Source organism: Lampris incognitus, chromosome 3, assembly GCF_029633865.1.
Source record: "Lampris incognitus isolate fLamInc1 chromosome 3, fLamInc1.hap2, whole genome shotgun sequence".
Taxonomy (NCBI): domain Eukaryota; kingdom Metazoa; phylum Chordata; class Actinopteri; order Lampriformes; family Lampridae; genus Lampris; species Lampris incognitus.
In genome coordinates this window covers 33,702,234-33,721,406 of record NC_079213.1, presented here as the reverse complement: position 1 = coordinate 33,721,406, position 19,173 = coordinate 33,702,234, and the positions used below count along the sequence as shown (strand labels likewise).

At 44.1% G+C, this 19,173-nt stretch overlaps 1 protein-coding gene across 1 annotated transcript in view; it reads right to left on the bottom strand.

Annotated features, from left to right (window-relative positions):
• abcc9 (ATP-binding cassette, sub-family C (CFTR/MRP), member 9) overlaps window positions 1-19,173 on the bottom strand; it is a 157,664-nt gene that overhangs the window by 68,517 nt on the left and 69,974 nt on the right. The window contains exons 18-20 of the mRNA XM_056275655.1: window positions 7,569-7,670; window positions 6,929-7,013; window positions 6,328-6,408 (exon numbers count right to left, since the gene is read on the bottom strand). Coding sequence (XP_056131630.1) covers window positions 6,328-6,408; window positions 6,929-7,013; window positions 7,569-7,670 — 268 coding nt within the window. The remainder of the gene's footprint in view (window positions 1-6,327; window positions 6,409-6,928; window positions 7,014-7,568; window positions 7,671-19,173) is intronic.

Sequence of the window (19,173 nt, the reverse complement as noted above, 5' to 3'; positions counted from 1 at the left end):
CCAAACTCCTCAGGACAAGACTCAGCAGTCTATCTACACCTAAAGGAGAAGAGACACTCCTTCGAGGACAGCAACGTACACATTTTGGACAGGGAAGATAGATGGTTTGAAATAGGGGTGAAGGAAGCCATTTATGTGAAACTGGAAAAACCATCCTACAACAGAGGAGGTCTGCGACACCACCTATCTCCCACTTACAATGCCGTCCTTTCATCTCTACCCTGGAGACTCAAGAAGCTTAGCCTCCAAGAACAACAGTCGGTCACTAACGGCTCCAAAGACTCTCATGACCACTGAATGGAGCACTAACGAAGTCGAAACTAACACCCCCAACGACCGTCGCTGCTTAACATCGGATCACAAAGAGCCACGCATATCAATAGCTCTGATAACGACGGGCGTTGCTAAACATCGGAACACAAAGAGCCATGGACATCATTAGCTATGATAATGACTCCAAAGAGGATAAACATCTGAGTTTCATCACCAGCCAGTCAGACTAGCTTGATCTAGTCAGAAAGGCACGAACTGATGAAGCCTCTTGGATGAGAGGCGAAACGTCTTCACGGATATATACCAAGTCCAGTTGCACTCGATTCAATTCCTTTGGATAACCATGATCTGGATGAATGAGAACATTCACAGACAATATAGTAAGATGAATTTGAGCAAGTATGGCTTTTTGATTGATCAACATCATTGATATAAGATGCACTGAGCTGATACCTTTATAGTTATGTGTGTGTGTATATATATATGTATATATACGTGTATATATATACGTGTATGTATGTGAATGTGTGTGTGTGTGTGTGTGTGTATGTGTATATATATATGCTGTTGATGTGACTCAAACATTAATTATCAATCATCATTATCATTGGCGGTCGCTCGGGGTAGAGTATGACTGCCCTCCATCTAGGTTCTTGTGGGTCTTCGGGTGGGCGTAGAGGCCTATCCTGGAGCCGCATATTTTGGGGCAATGTGGGCAAGGGTGTGAAGAAGTGCTTAAGGATGTGGTTTGGGTCTTTCTGGTAACTCATTCCTTTCTAAGTCTGCGCTTGTTTTCAGCAGCACAATGGAGGTGATGGTTGTAGCGATGTAGCGTGCAGCACCCTCACGGACAACCAGTCTCCAGGCCCCCGTGTTTTTTGCTGCTTGTTCCCAAGTGTTAAGGTTGATGACAAACCTTTTGATGTGGGTCTTTATGTTATCTTTATATCACTTCTTCTGTGGATGGAGCATGGCGTCCTGTTACGAGCCGAGAGGGGGAACTTTTTTGGGAAGTGAGAGTCAGACATGCCCAGTCCATCTCAGCTGATGTAGTGCGATGGTGGCAGTTTTAGTAGGCATGTTGGCCTCCTTGAGGACACTTACATTGGAGCACTTACCCTCCCAGCTCATCTTAAGGATCTTCCTGAAGCATCGCTGATGGTATGCCTCGAGTACCTTCAGGTGCCTGCTATATTTGGTCCTGGTTTCTGACCCATACAGTAGGATAGGAAGCACTACCGTTTTGTACACCAGAATTTTTGTTTTGGCCTGAAGGTCGTGGTTTTCAAAAACCCTTTTACCCAATCTTGAGAAGGCCCGGCTGGCACAACTGAGACGATGGTTTATTTCAATGTCAATGTTGGCTTTGGAGGAGAGAAAGCTGCCAAGATATGGGAACTGTTTCACGTTTTTGAGTCTGGTGTTGTCTACTTAGATGGATGGGGGCTGAGCAGGAATATTTCTGTTGGGTGGGGGTTGGTAGAGGATATAGGTCTTTTTTTATGTTAATGACCAGGTCAAGCTGCTTGTATGCCTTTGCAGAGGCATCCAGTATGCTCTGTAGTTCCTCTTCTACGAGGGAAACTAAGGCGTTGTCATCAGTGTACTGCAGATCTATGATGGATGTTGTGGTGGTTTTATCTTTAGCCCTGAATCTGTTAATATTTAGAAGATTCCCTTCTATCCTCTACATGATATTGACTCCCTGAGGCAGATTGGGACCCGTGAGGTGGAGGATGGTGGCAATGAAGACAGAAACAGGGTTGGGGCAATGACACAGCCTTGATTAACTCCTGTGTGGACCGTGAAGTACTCCATCTCAGTCTCCATAACTGCTGAGTACTCTAGCTGATCATGTAGTACTTTGACATATTTGTCAGGGCAGCCTATTTTCAACAGAACTAGCCAGAGGGCCTGGCAGTTTATGGAATCAAAAGTTTTGGTTAAGTCTATGAAGGTCATGTACAATGGCTGATTCTGCCCCTGGGCTTTTTCTTGGGAGATGGTAAGCAGTAAAAATCATGTCCATAGTGTCTCTGTTAGGACAAAACCCGCTCTGGGATTCTGGCAGAATTTCCTCTGATATTGGGAGGAGTCTGTTGGCCAAGACTCTAGCCAGGGCTTTCCGTGTGGTGGAAAGCAATGAAATGCCACGGTAGTTTCAGCACTCAGCTTTGTCCCCTTTCTTAAAGATAGAGACAATGAGTGTGTCCCTAAGTTGCACAGGGATTTCCTCTTTTTCCCATATTTTAAGTAGCAGGGTATGGATATGTTTGAGGAGTGTAGGTCCAGCTGCCATTGGTACTTCTGCTGGTATTCCATCGGGACCAGCAGCCTTGTTGATTTTTATCTTCCCGACGGCATCCTGGACTTCTTTAGACTAGGGGGTGCTGCCATGTCCTCTTTGGGGTTGTTGAAGGAGTTGTTGGAGGGCATCCATCTTAGGGTTAGAGTCCCAGTTTAAAAGGTCCTGATAGTGCTGCTTCCACCTCTCTTTGATTGACTTGTCTGTTAGCAGTGTGTGTCCATCTTTGGAGCAAAGGGGGGATAGACACCAGTGGCTGGGACTGTATATTACTTTAGAAGCATCAAAGAAGCCTCTGGTATCCCCAGAGTCTGCAAGGTGTTGAATCTCAAGGGCCTTCTTCATCCACCACTGGTTCTTTGGACAACTGACTTTGCTCTTGCATGGGCAGCTCATTTATTTTGGCAGTTGAGGTCATTCTGCCAGATGGTAAAGGCTTGCCTCTTGATGTTGATTAACTATTGGATTTCCAGGTCATTCTCATCAAACTAATCTTGGTGGTTCTTCATTTTATGTCTAAGAGGGGTTTTACAGGTGCCAGTGATTGCAGTCCTGAGCATATCCAGGTGGCTTTCAATATCATGTGGATACTGCTTGGGCATTGATGTACTGAGCATGGCCTAGAACTGTTGATGAGAGGAGGTTGTCAGTAAGCCTTTTGAGGTTGAGCTTTGGGCGGCTCTGCTTTTTCTGCGCCCTTCTTTTCTGGTGAAGTTGGATGGACAGGGTGGAGTGGATAAGGCGGCGGTCAGTCCAGCAGTCATCTGCACTGATCATCACTCTGGTGTGAAGTACTTTGCAACGGTGTCTTTGACGTACGATAATGTAGTCAATGAGGGGCCAAATGTTAGAACAACGGTGCCTCCAGGTTGTTTTAAATTTGTTCTTCTGGCGGAAGAGTGAGTTGGTGATGATTAGGTTGTGTTCTTAGCATGTTGTTAACAGCAAGATGCCATTGGAGTTTGTGTTTCCAACTCCTTCCTCGCCAATTATGCATCTCCACAAATTGTAATTCTGTCCTACTCTGGCATTGAAATCTCCAAGCAGGATTAGCTTTTCCTCCTTGGGAACTTTGGTGAGAAAATTGTCCAGGTCGGCATAGAAGGTATCATTTACTTCATCTTATAAGTCAAGTGTTGGAGCATATGCACTGATGACAGTGATGCTTTCATTATTTACAATCGCCAGTCGTATTGTCATCAGGCGCGTTGATGCCAAGAGGAAGCTCAGCAAGGTGGCAAATGAGGCTGTTTTTGATGGCAAAGCCCACACCGTGGATCCTCGGCTCATCAGCTGCTTTTCCTTTCCAGAAAAAAAGTGTAACTACCCTTCTCCTCTTTCAGCTGCCCTTGGTCAGCCAATTGGGTTTCAGAGAGTGCGGCAATATCACTCCGGAATCATCTCAGCTTTCAGGCAATGATGGCAGTACACCATTCAGGTCGATTGCTGGATTGATTGTCCATGAGGGTTTGTATGTTCTGGGCTTGAAATTATACGAGTTTCTGTTTCTGATCACAAGGTGGTGATCCCTCTGGATTCACTGGTCCAGACTATGTTTAGGGTACCTTTTCTAGCCACCTCCCCAACTGGGGTGAGCAGAGTGGATCCTATATAGGGCTGCTCAGTCATGGGTGCAGCAGCCAAGAAGCCCCTCTGCCTCAGTCCCAGGGCTTAGTGATTGATCATACACCCACCACCTGTGTGCCAGGTTGTGGCTAAGGGCTGCCAGACTTCACTGTCGGGCCCCGGCACCTCTTCCTCATTGCCACAGGGCTTTGACCCAGGATGTTTATGGGTTCATTCTTGTGGAAGGACGCCTGCGCATCACAGCTTTTTATGTGGAGTGGCTGATGCGCCTGCAGCCATCATGTGGTCCTTGGCAGGGGGTCTCCAGACTCCAATGGCATGGAGAGCCAAGATGATTGGGGACCACCCTCTGTTGCAGTCTTCATCTGCCTTCACTGACATTGTGACCTGAAGACATCTTCCGCCAGTTCCGCCATTGAGGTCATTCTACCCCAAAGGTTTAGTTTTTGCAAATGTGCTACACTATTTTCTCCACATGCTTTGTGGACACTGTGTTGCAGGATTACAACTTACAGTAAGATGAACATTCACAGGTCTACTGCCACACTGTACCATAGACATGCCTGTATGATGGGTACATGAAGATTATTTGTATTTCTCTAGAATACTGAACATATGAATAGCTTTCTTGAAATACATCATTGACTCATTACGCTCAATTAGATATCTTTTATTGCAAGGAGTATGCTACACCGGGTGTGTCTTACAGTGTGCCTAAAAAATGTATGGTTTGGATTACTTACCCTCTGGGTGTGTGTGACACACAATGGAGTCCTGTGAACAGATACACGAGCTACTTCAGATGAAGCAGCTGCTTCTTTGTTATGATTCCTTGTAATACGTTTGAGAAAACATTTCCTGAGCAATTTTCATATTACATTACCATGTCAAGTGTAATGACCACACTGTATTGAACAGTGCCAGAGAGGGTTTTAATTCTGGGGTGTATGCTTCGGGACAAAGAAAATCTTTGGTGGCTAAAGTAATGATGTAACGGATCCAGATGATAAACAGATGACTGAATGGCACGGGAGGGATGACACTGAAGTGAGCAACTCCTCTTTGAAATGGACAACAAGTACTTTGTGTCCCGCAGCTTTGCCGACTCCAGACGATCCCAAAGGAATTAGGGGTTAAAAGATGACAGAGTCAAATTGACTTGATGAACTGGATATACACAACTAAACTAAAATAATATAACAGGGCTGGGTTGTACTAATATGGAGCAAACTAACCAGAGTTTATAGATGAAATAAAACATTTCTGATCCCAATAAACTTTCAATAATAGCTGTGTTGTAGAATTTGGTTTTACAATCACTGAAAATGCCATGATTAGACCCTGATCTTCTTCTTTCGGCTTCTTTCAGGGGTTGCCACAGCAGATCTTATAGTCTCTATCGGTACCCTGTGAGGGTACAGCACCAACTCGGGTCTCGACCAATCCAGTATGGTCTTGTCCATCCGCATACTGATTTGGCAAAATTTTACGTCGGATGCGCTTCCTAACACAACACAATTAGGCCCTGATGATTATTATTATTTTGGTTTATCATGTTGAACTTTACTGTGTAGTTTGGGTAAAACTGAATCAATCTGATCAACCAGTGAAACCAGCTGTAAACATTGTATACTGGCATAACCAAAACTAATTTATTATCATGGATCAAACTGCAAAAGTCCAAAGCCATGTCAGGATGTGTAAGTGTTCATTGAATTGAATGACCAATAAAAACAGCAACAGCATTCAACATGAAAAGACAGTTTGGTATGTGTCAACATTTCTAAAAAGACCTCAATGGGTTGACAGCCACGAGGCAGAGGAGGGACACAAAACAGTTGATTTTCTCTTGTTGATACCTTTGTCATTACTTGCTCTTGCCCACATGCCAGACTGCATTTTGGAGACACCCTGTTAACGCTGGGGACATCCATGACGTACCCACATCTCCATGTTTGTGAAAGACAAAGAGGCGATGAGAGAAAAGTGAAGGAATATTGGAATGCAAAGTTGCAGAAATAACAGAGTGCTGAGGGTGTCTTCAAAATGGGATGTGTTTTTATTTTTTGTTCTATGATTACTCAACATCTTAGTGACTCATGGAAGTCATTCATCTTGGACTCGACCTAGCATCAGTGACTGGCAGAAGAAGTTGTACTTACTAAGAAGACAATGTTGGTGTTCTGGTAGAGAGCTCTGGCCACACAGATTCTCTGTCTTTGACCTCCGCTCAGGTTGATGCCCTGAAAGAATTCAACAGAAAAAAAAAGGAAGATATTAACACTGAAAAACAATGACACTAAAGGATTAAACAGTTCCCCTTAACTTTATGTGTAGTTAAGGGGGAAAAAATGTATGTGCATCTATGGCAGGGCAATAATCCAATATTGCAATTTCTTGTCTGTCAGTGGTATTGCATCAGGATGAAATCTGGATATTGTCATATCTCGATACACAGTTTCATGGTCTAAATTAATGACACATTTATCCATGACCTAAAATTTCTCACAAAATGAGGTTCTGAAACATTTGAGGGAGTATCGTTTGAGAACTAGCTTTGGTTGTATAATATTATATTTTACACTAATCAAACAGTTCAATGTGACCTCAATTAAATTCAAGCTCAGCTGGATTCTTAATCGTGGTATTTCTGCATATGTAAGCACATATCATGACATAGTTGTGTAAAATTCCCCAGAATATATATCAGTTAAAAATGACGGACTGATTTATTCTCAACCAAATAAGCAAATGTATGCATACCCTCTCCCCGATCTCAGTCTGGTCTCCAAAGGGCAGCAGATCAATATCTGGCTGCAGAGAACAGGCGTCAATCACTGCCTTGTATCTGTGGAAAAACACCATGGCCACTGTCAGCATGTACGTGACATGAACTTTAACAAATTAAAATATGTTTAATAATAGAGATAAGCACATGAAGAAGTCACTCTTCATTTATGTTTGCTGCATTGTTGTACCATCTTTGACAGAAAATATTTAGATTATGTAGCATAAAATTGCAGGAAAAAACTGCTCAACAGGCTAGTGTGGGTAGTCTACAATTGTAGCCAACTGAACTCTGAATGAGCTTTATCAAAATGGGAAAATTACCAACACTAAATTTATGTTCTTAAGATTTATGAACAAAACAAAAAGGAAAAACACGATTATGAGAGTATGCAAGGGGTTGGTTGATTAAGATTAATCTTAAAATATACTTTATTAATCCCCGTGGGGAAATTCATCCTCTGCATTTAACCCATGCTAGCTGTGTAACTAGGAGCAGTGGGAAGCCACAGGGCAGCGTCCGGGGACCAGCTCCTCTTCTGCTGTCCTATTGCCTTGCTCAGGGGCACAGTTGGAGTTAGTTTGGATGTGGTTGACAGTAGTAGGGTATAAATACCTCTGTTTACCGAAGGGGCTGCCAAAGGTGATGTTATCCTCCACCGTAGCATTAAGCAGCCAAGACTTCTGGGTAGCATAAGCTACAGAGTACCTGTTTTTGCTGAGGGTATCATGGGAGATGGAGGCAAACAAGAGACAGTTAAAAAGGACACATCCTGTATTCCTAAAGCACCTTAGAGCAGGGGTACTGATCTGGGATTACTGGCCAGTTATATAATACTGATGCTGTTAATAGATGATTCTCCATTCTAGATAGTGGTAGTAGGTTGTCCACTATGGTGTTAGGTATAGTCCCTTAGTATCTTCTTTTGTTGAGATGGCAAGAACAGTTAGGACAGAAAATGAGACACAGGGAAGATGGTGAGATTCTCTCTTGGGCCATAGGAGAAAACATTCTTAAATACTGCACCACTTGTTAATTTGGCATCAGTTATGTAGTGTTTGACAGACCAAGTCGCATTGTAGCTTCCCGTGGGGACCACTTCTTTCTCTGTCTGTCAGTCATTCAGTCAGCCACTCGCATGTGTTTTTCATCCATCAGTGGGAAAACTATGAAAGTTATCTATTGCTTAAAAGGGCAAACTAATGTGAGATCAGCACCCCTGTTCAAAGAATTTACATGAATACAAGATGAAGGTGCGAGAGAGGGAAGGAGTATGTTCAAATGTCATCAAACTCCACCACAACATGTGAAATCATATTAAATATGAACGATGAATAATGGATCAGGTTAATGATGAGCTGCACATCAATAACACCGGGAACAGCAAAGTAAACAGCAAGCTAACGTAACACAAAACAACCCACAAAACAACGGCACTTTGCTGGGAGTCTGAGTTTGACTTACTGTGACAATCCAACGTAAAATAAAACGATTAACAGTCATGATTATGTTAACACCTTTTGATATTTAATGTCTGAAATTTTATTCTGTTGGTAAACTTGCATCATAATGTGAATGAAACTGTTACAACATTAATGTAAATGTTAGGTTATTCATTCTTGTAGATCCATGCAAATCGTACACATATACAGGTATTCTGCTTTATGTTGTCACAAGTGAAAAGCTTTTAAATAGGTATGGTCATTTAACACATGATGCTTATTAATTATTGCAAACACACAAGAACGACTCTATTGTTGTTCTCTATTTTTCAATTTGAAGAATTTCCCATATTGAAATACAGGTAGTCCCCGGGTTACGAACTCCCGTACTTACGAACCGACCTCTGTAAAGCCTATTATTGAAAAAAAGAAAAAGAAAAATCGAGTTACGCACAATGGTTCATACTAACGAACGAATGGACTACTTTACACGATGGTCAAACACTGCGTTTTAGGCGGGTCATCGGCCAGGGGGAGAACAGCATCACGCCATTGTCACCATTTTAAGTTGGATCACGTAAACATTGTGTGCGTTGTGTATTGACTAAAATTTTTCGTGTGTTTACCCTCGTAATCATGGCTTCAAAGTGTAAATCTGATGCAAGTGATGGTGACGCACCAAAGAAAAGGAAAATGATCACAACTTAAACAAAAGTGGAACTAATAAAGCATTCAGAGAGAAGTGAAATGCCCCGTCACTACTCATCCCTCTCTGCCAATCCGGGGAGGGCTGCAGACTACCACATGCCTCCTCCGATACATGTGGAGTTGCCAGCCGCTTCTCTTCACCTGACAGTGAGGAGTTTCACCAGAGGGACGTAGCACGTGGGAGATCACGCTATTCCCCCCAGTTCCCCCTTCCCCCCCGAACAGGTGTCCCCGACTGACCAGAGGAGGCGCTAGTGCAGTGACCAGGACACATACCCACATCCAGTGGACCGCCAGCAGACACGGCCAATTGTGTCTGTAGGGACACCCGACCAAGCCGGAGGTAACACGGGGATTCAAACCGACCGTCCCCAAGTTGGTAGGCAACGGAATAGACCGCCACGCTATCCGAACGCCCTGCTCTCACCGTTTTTTCACTTAGAGAGGCGGGGAGGCGAGCCCCAAGTGGGCTCTCGTTTCTGATGTCAAACAGCCGGCCTCCGCCAGTCGCAACCTGCTCCCGGGACAGTGGTAGGTGGGGAGTTTGAAATGTAAGAAATGTTTCTTTGACGTTTTTTTTTATATACCTATACCCAATTTCTCGCTCTCAATTATAAATTTTGTCTGTACTTAGATTTATTATTATTACTGCTTCATTATATGTATGATGTTTTAGGTAAAATATATACATATACTAATACAAACATTTGACTAATTGATGCTAAATATGAACTGTATACTGTTCCGACTTACATACAAATTCGACACAAGAACAGACTCAAAAACGGAACTCGTTCGCAACTCGGGGACTGCCTGGAATGCATGGACATGGCCATCTCCCTTGGGAAATATAATCTAGCTTGGTCTGTCAGTTATAAAATATCTGTTCAAGACAGGTGCCTGCAGCCATACACAAGTATGCACTATGCTCATATTAACTCCTGCTGATATTTCTAATTTTTAGTCATCTACCTGTTCCTGCCTTAAATGGTGATGGTATTTCAGAAATGTTTCAGCAATTTATAATTGATGGTTGATTAAGTTTATAGATTCGGGTTTTGTCACATAATGTTAAATGTAAACATAATGTGTGTCTGTGTGCATGAGAGAATTAACAGGGTGTAAGGTGTTATTGGGCTTTTTTCCCATTATTCTTATGTGTACTATGAGATGGAATTCTGCAGACGCCACTAGTACGTTTCCAAGATACATTTCCTGGTCTTCCTGTGATGAAGTTGGGATACCCATATTCATAAATACTTTAGGAATATAAGTGCTGATCTAAAACAAAATAAACTGGGTGTATCTTTTCCAGGCATGTCACATTTCCCACATTTTATCACATTTTAGTACAAGCTTGTTTGAGATCAGAGGAATGAAAGTACTTGTTAGGAATGACATGAAACATTAGCTTGTTAATGACATTGTTGCTTCGTGGCAGGACAAAGACTCCCAGCATTAAAGGACCCACAAACAAACCACTCTGCTATCGGCTAACACAGAGTCAATGATCCCCTCACTGGGAGGACAGTGGCAGATGAGATGATGAGGAGCGGAGAATGACGCACTCTGTGTGTTGAAGTAACACACCTGAGCTTGTGCCTGAACACACACACATACACAAGCGTATCGTCGGCATAAAGTGATAAAGGGATTGGGGTAATCCAAGCCTCTGCAAATGGCACCTATGCAGTGAAAATGCCTCTGTCTAATCAGCTGATCTCAAGGGGTTATGCAGCAAGTATCCTCCAACTGCTGCTGCTCCTCACTGGCCCACAGTTTAAGACGGAGTTGACAGTCCTTCAAAAGCTTGATTGTGCTTATAAATACTGCTCTGTGGACAAATAAAGCCTCAGTATACTGAAAAGTGTAGGTTGAATGGCATTTTTTTCACTGCTTTATTAATCCCTGTGGGGCAATTCTTTCTCTGCATTTAACCCACCCTAGCTGTGTAGCTAGGAGCAGTGGGCAGCTCGGGCACCCGGGGACCAACTCCACTTATTCTTTCCATTGCCTTGCTCAGGGGCACAGATAGGAGTATTAACCCTAACATACATGTCTTTTTGATGGTGGGGGAAACCGGAGCACCTGCAGGAAACCCACCGCAGATACGGGGAGAACATGTACACTCCACACAGAGGACGACCCCCCCCCCATGGTTGGACAATCCTGGGGTTCGAACCCAGTACCTTCTTGCTGTGAGGCAACAGCGCTAACCCCTGGGCCACTGTGCCGCCCACTGTGCAACCCCCCCCCCTTTTCCCCCCAATTGTACTTGGCCAATAACACCACTCTTCCAAGCCATCCCAGTCACTGCTCCACCCCCTCTGCCACTCCAGGGAGGGCTGCAGACTACCACATGCCTCCTCCGATACATGTGGAGTCGCCAGCCACTTTTCACCCTAAAGTGACGAGTTTCGCCAGGAGGATGTAGCGCATTGGAGGATCACGCTATTCCTCCCAGCCCCCCCCCCCCCCCCCGCCGAACAGACGCCCTGACCGACCAGAGGAAGTGCTAGTGCAGTGACCAGGAAACATACCCACATCTGGCTTCCCACCCGCAGACACAGCCAATTGTGTCTGTAGGGATGCCCGACCAAGCTCCCATGTTGGTAGGCAACGGAATAGACTGCCACACCAATTGGACGCCCCCACTATGCAACATTGACTTAGCTTCAAACTGTGTGCGTGTTCAAGAACAACAGCATCTGTATTACTTTAACAGTTTGTTTTAAGAGTGCGGTGACACACAGTTTTGTTTTTCCCACGAGGAGAGAAAGGATGAATGGAGGAGAGTCAATAAGGGAGAGGAGATGAGGGGGGTCACAGGATTACATCAGATCTGAAACAGAAAGCAGGAGACGGGAAGCAGAACCTATACCTCCTGATGTCTTCGTCAGACTCCTCTGTCTCTGAGCAACTGTCAAAGTCATGCCAGCCAGTTAGAATGAGCCTAGTGCAGTCAGCTGTCTTCCACATTTCATTAAAGCGTGAGTGATGAAGGCCCAAAACAGCAGTGGGAAAAGATCCCACTACGTTCAATGTGTTTTTGTGTAGGAGACAATATGAGGAGAAATGAGTCCGGTCTCAATAATCTGTGTACAAATAACACAAAATTACATTTTCACATTGTGTGCAATGCATATGCCAAAATCCAATTTTGCGTGCAGGTGATACGCCAGTCTTTTCCAAAACGTCTGTGGAGAGCTGATGCGTCCAAATACCGCGCATCACCTTGAACGGTCATGACGTGACCAGCGAGACTCAGATCGCCCATGAGGCTCAGTTTGCCCACTTCACCTGACGCGCAGACATCCACAAGCAGGTAAGCAGGGGAAACAATCTTTTTTGTAATTAAATCATGGTATTAACGGTAGTATTTCAGTTATTTTATTAAGCCTAACCCTAACCCTGACCCTAATCCTAACCCTGATCCTAATCCTAACCCTGACTTTAACCCTAATCTTAACCCTAATTCTGACCCTGACCCTAACCCTGATGCCCGCGCTTCTGGTAAACTGGGCGAACTGAGCCTCGCTGGTGACGTCATTACCGTTCAAGGTGATGCGTGGTATTTGGACGCATCAGCTCTCCTCAGAAGTTCATGTAGAGGATTGGTGTATCACCTGCACGTAAAATTGGATTTTGGCGTATGCATTGAACGCAAAGTGTAATATCGTGTTATTTGTATGCAGATTGGTGAGAATGGGTTGATAGCAGAGGAGCAGGAAGAGAGAGAAGAAGAACGAAGGAGAGGCAATGGAAAATCCAAATGTGTTTTCCATTTTCTGAGTGAGCTCTATAGGATGTCATCACATCAAACACTAGACGGTGAAAACACGACCTCGGCCTGCCAACCGTCAATTCAATTACTCAGCTCGGTCTGTCACCTTCCCACCCGGGGACAAATCATCTTAACTAATATGCCTTTCTGTCCATTATGATCCTGTTGTGTGGCTTCTCCTGGGATCATGTCCAACATTCTGTGTGTGTGTGTGTGTGTGTGTGTGTGTGTGTGTGTGTGTGTGTGTGTGTGGTAATGATATTGTGGCTTCACCTAGGATGATGTATTACTCTCAGTATAACAAACGGTGATTAAGGATTGACAGCACTGTTACCAAAGTCCCAGCATGCCTTGCAAACGCAACTTTATGCACAGATTAATTCAAGCCTAGAACTGACATGAAGACTACAGCACACAGTTTGCAATGTGGAAGTGTGTTGGTGTGGAATAGTTTTGGTATATATACATAAACTGCTCAGGTTTCCTTGTCTTTTACAATACTATATGTTGACCTTCTCTTCTTATTATTTATATTTTTAAGTTGCAATACAGTGTACACCTATCCTGTGTCACTGTTGCAATATTTCCGTAACAGTGTCTTGATGCATGCTGAATAATCCGGGTAAGAACATCAAAGAAAGTTCAATCAGTTCATCTGGATACAATGTTTATTGACAGATAAACATCAATAAACATTGTATCCAGATGAACTGATTCAACTTTCTTTGATTTCCTGACAAAAACTCCTCGGCTTTACAGTAAGACAGCAGAAGGCATGTCAGATGCAGGATACTTTGATGGATACTTGGAAAAAGTTATTTTTGCTCGGGAAGAGTGTTTTGAATGAAGACAGGTGGGTTAGTCACAGGTAAGGAGTGTGGCTGAGAGGAGCTGACCGGTCCACTAGATGGAGAGATCAATAAGGGATGATTACCACCTGGCCTTACCTTCATAGGAATGATATGCTGATGACTAACCAACATATCTGCAGGAATGTGTCACTGAGGTGGATGTAAGATGCTCAGATGTGAATGGTCACAAACTTGAGATGTGGGTCATTAGGGAAAAGAGCCCAATGACAAAATGCCTTATACTTAAAACCACTATATATATATATATATATATATACACACACACACACACACACATACATACACACATATACATACATACACACTATATGGACAAAAGTATTGGGACACCTGGCCATTACACCTACAGGAACTTTTATGACATCCCATTCTAAATCCATAGGCATTAATATGGAGTTGGTCCCCCTTTGCAGCTATAACAGCTTCCACTCTTCTGGGAAGGCTTTCCACAAGATTTTGGAGTGTGTCTGTCGGAATTTTTGCCCATTCATCCAGAAGAGCATTTGTGAGGTCAGGCCCTGATGTTGGATGACAAGACCTGGCTCGCAATCTCCGTTCTAGTTCATCCCAAAGGTGTTCGATGGGGTTGAGGTCAGGGCTCTGTGCGAGCCAGTCAAGTTCTTCCACAACAAACTCACCCAACCATGTCTTAATGGACCTTGCTTTGGGTACTGGGGTACAGTCATGCTGGAACAGAAAACGGCCCTCCCCAAACTGTTCCCACAAAGTTGGAAGCGTAGAAATGTCCCAACTGTCTTGGTGTGCTGAAGCATTAAGATTTCCTTTCACTGGAACTAAGGGGCCAAGCCCAACCCTTGAAGAACAACTCCATACCGTTATCCCTCCTCCATCAAACTTTACAGTTGGCACAATGCAGTTAGGCAGGTAACGTTCTCCTAGCATCCGCCAAACCCAGACTCGTCCATCAGACTGCCAGACAGAGAAGCGTAATTCGTCACTCCACAGAACACGTTTCCACTGCTCCAGAGTCCAGTGGCAGCGTGCTTTACACCACTCCATTTGGCGCTTGGCATTGTGCTTGGTGATGTAAGGCTTGCATACAGCTGCTCGGCCATGGAAACCCATTCCATGAAGCTCCCGGCACACAGTTTTGGTGCTGATGTTAATGCCAGAGGAAGTTTGGAAATCTGCAGTTATTGAGTCAACAGAGTATTGGCGACTTTTATGCACTATGGGCCTCAGCACTCGCTGACCCTGCTGTGTGACTTTACTTGGTCTGCCACTTGTGGCTGAGTTGCTGTTGTTCCTAGACGCTTCCACTTTTCAATAATACCACTTACAGTTGACTGTGGAATATCTAGCAAGGAAGAAATTTCACAAACTGACTTATTGCAAAGGTGGCATCCTATGACAGCACCACGTTTGAATTCACTGAGTTCTTCAGAACGACCCATTCTTTCACAAATGTTTGTAAATGCTGACTGTATGGCTAGCTGCTTGATTTTATACACCTGTGGCAATGGGTCTGAATGAAACACCTGAATTCAATGATTAAGAGGTGTGTCCCAATACTTTTCTCCATATAGTGTGTGTGTGTGTATATATATATAGATATATAATATTCAATCATAATCACTATTAATAGCTTTTAATATTCTATCGCAGTACACATTCTGTGCAGATTAATTATGCACACATTAACGCACATAAGCAAAGTGTCTGTACAAATGTTTCATGTTGTAATTTCCTACAACACTGAATCTTGGATGTTTTGGTCTCATGATGGGGACGTGCTTTACTTTTGTGGGTCAAGCACCTGAATAAATGCTGAAATCTTTTTCATAAAGACATTCATCCATACTTACTCTGTGCCCTACTGGATTCAGAGCTGTAAGTGTAACTTCATATAGTATGTCCTAATCTGTTTATGCAGAAATTTTACATGTATGTTCTAGTGTAAATGTATTCTAGTGTAAAAGCATCAGTGCTGTGATGTAATTGGATGTTACAGAAAGGAGAGACCATGGAGAAAGTACCTTGGGTTCCCCTCGTGGACCATCTCACAATAAGGCGGCCTGCTGTGGCAATAGGGCAGGATGCCAAGAGACAGATAACAGCACGTGTTAACACACACACAAATGAACTCACTCACACAACACACAAACACACACAAACAAACACACACATACACACAAACGCACACACATAAACAACACACACACACACACATACACACACACACACACAAATGAACTCACTCACACAACACACACACACACACACATGAACTCACTCACAAACATGCACAGTCACGCAGACATGAATGTGAGTAGATGGACATTCACAATGATACATACAAATGTTCACAATTATACAAAACACACACACACACACACACACACACACACAAGGCATAGGTTAGTATACAGCCTTGGGGGCAACACAGGTTCTCTTATCATAGCAATGTGCATCTTCCAACTTTGCCTGAGCTGCACAAAAGACATGCACGTGAACGCAAACTGATACTGACTTGCTGGGATCTGCTGCAGCGTCAGTGCTGTTTGCATTCAGACTATAAAAACAGTGACACGCTCGTTGGATTTTCCCCCCTTTTTCTCACCAATTGTATCCAGCCAATTACCCCACTATTTCAAGCTGTCCCGGTCGCTGCTCCACCCCCTCTGCCAATCCAGGGAGGGCTGCAGACTACCACACACCTCCTCCCATACATGTGGAGCCACCAGCCGCTTCTTTTCACCTGACAGTGATGAGTTTGGGGATACGTGATCCTCCCACGCACTACGTGGGAGGATCACGCTATTCCCCCCAGTTACCCCTCCCCCACTAAGCGCCCCGACCGACCAAAGGAGGCGCTAGTGCAGGGACCAGGACACATACCCACATCTGGCTTCCCACCCACAGACATGGCCAATTGTATCTATAGGGACACCCGACCAAGCCAGAGGCAACGCGGGGATTCGAACCGGTGATCCCCGTGTTGGTAGGCAATGGAATAGACCGCTATGCCACCCGGACGCCCGTTGGCACACTTGTTTAAGATGCACCACTGCTAGCATAAGAGAAAGGGAAAGAATCTTTACAGGCATCACAGTGGTAACCATGGCAGAAGTCCTCCAGCCTTGCCTCTGTCTACAATCACGAGCACTATTGTAGAAACAGCCACCAAGCATGCCTCATGTAGGGCTTCTGTGATGGTCTCCTCTGTGCCTACACTAACAGTGGTTGGGAGGATAGAAGTAAGTTCTATGTATATTCTTCTCAGTAGTTCTGCTGACATGTAAAATTGACTTGTCTTGGAGTACAAGTCAGGGTCATTCATGGTCAGTGAATTACAGCAAAACAGGGCATGATAGAGCACATCATAAAGGACACCATAACTTCTAACAGTTACCTAAGACGATGAAGACTATGATATACAATACTCAATCAGAAGTTAAAATGAAATAAAATGTATGCCTACTTAAGAAATTCAATTGCAACTGGATACAACTTACAGTGAAATTATTGATAAGATTAAAACTCCAGCTGAGAAAATCGACTGAATATTTTACGTGCAAATATATCCCATTATATGAATTAAAGTCAGGGCTGCGACAGTAAGGTATGCCTGTTGCAATGGAAACGCACCCCAAATCAAATTAGAATCCAACTAAGTAATGACATTGATGTCATTGGAACTTCCTAATTAAAACAATTTGAGTATAATTCAATAACCATGAGTTCCTGAAAAACAGCTCCAGTGAGAACGTGTGCCTACAAATGCCATGAAACTAGACAAATAGTCGTATTTGTTGTTATTTCCATGTTTTTAGTGGGGAACTACGCTGATTCAATTACCTAAATTACCTAAAGACCCATTTAATGACATCATCACCACGTGAGCAGGAAAGTAAATAGCGTTAAAATCTTTCCTGGCCAACGTGGTGTGAATTGAGGGCTGATGTAGTCCTGTATAGACAGTCAGCAGGTCTACTAAACTCTTGGACAAACAGGGTAACGTCCAAGTATGAACAGCCAAATGGCTTTTCCAATGATTTCACTATCCCCGTTAACCCTAGCTTTAACATCATGTCTGTCCTGTTAACCCTAGCTTTAACATCATGTCTGTCCTGTTAACCTAGCTTTAACATCATGTCTGTCCTGTTAACCTAGCTTTAACATCATGTCTGTCCTGTTAACCTAACTTTAACATAATGTCTGTCCTGTTAACCCTAGCTTTAACATCATGTCGGTCCTGTTAACCCTAGCTTTAACATCATGTCTGTCCTGTTAACCTAGCTTTAACATCATGTCTGTCCTGTTAACCCTAGCTTTAACATCATGTCTGTCCTGTTAACCCTAGCTTTAACATCATGTCTGTCCTGTTAACCCTAGCTTTAACATCATGTCTGTCCTGTTAACCCTAGCTTTAACATCATGTCTGTCCTGTTAACCCTAGCTTTAACATCATGTCTGTCCTGTATCTGGGCTGGTAGTCATCAGTCATCTGTCTGTCTACCCATCATTTCCTCAGAAGGGAAGACTTAAGGTGGTGTCTACTGCAGAGGGCAGATACCCCCAGGACTGCAGCAGAATTACAGGTGGAATCTAAAATGTGAAGCTTTGTCTATGACTATACCCCCCCCCCGTTTTTCTCCCCAGTTGTACTTGGCCAATTACCCCACTCTTCTGAGCCATCCCGGTCGCTGCTCCACCCCGCTCTGCCAATCCGGGGAGGGCTGCAGACTACCACATGCCTCCTCCGATACATGTGGAGTCACCAGCCGTTTCTTTTAACCTGACAGTGAGGAGTTTCGCCAGGGAGACGCAGCACGTGGGAGGATCACGCTATTCCTCCCAGTTCCCCCCTCCCCTCTGAACAGGTGCCCTGACCGACCAGAGGAGGCGCTAGTGCAGCAACCAGGAAACATACCGACATCCGGCTTCCCACCCGCAGACACAGCCAATTGTGTCTGTAGGGACGCCCGACCTAGCCGGAGGTAACGCAGGGCCTTGAACCGGCGATCCCCGTGTTGGTAGGCAACAGAATAGATAGCTACGCTATCCAGACGACCTGTCAATGACTATATCGTTACTAAGTTGTTAGCATAAGGAGCTTTCACAGCTAACAGTGTTTGTGCTGTATTCTCAACCCTGCCCGGTGCTTCTAATCAGACGCTCCTTGCTCACCACCTGGAAGGCGTGTGAAATAGGTGGATAGAGCAAAACAAGGAAGATTCACATCAAGCAAAGTGAGCTACTAGCTTGTGTCACTTGTAATAAACCAATTTCAGGCTCAAATCAAAGTCTCTGTAGTAGTTTTGAAAGTCAGAAGAGCGACAAGGAAAATGAGACAAGGCCAAGACATCAGTTGAGAGAGTTCAGATTCTTTAGGAGTTGTGCTTTCTCACTGAGCAGTTCCCGATCCAGCTACAGCTCTGCTCCACAACCTA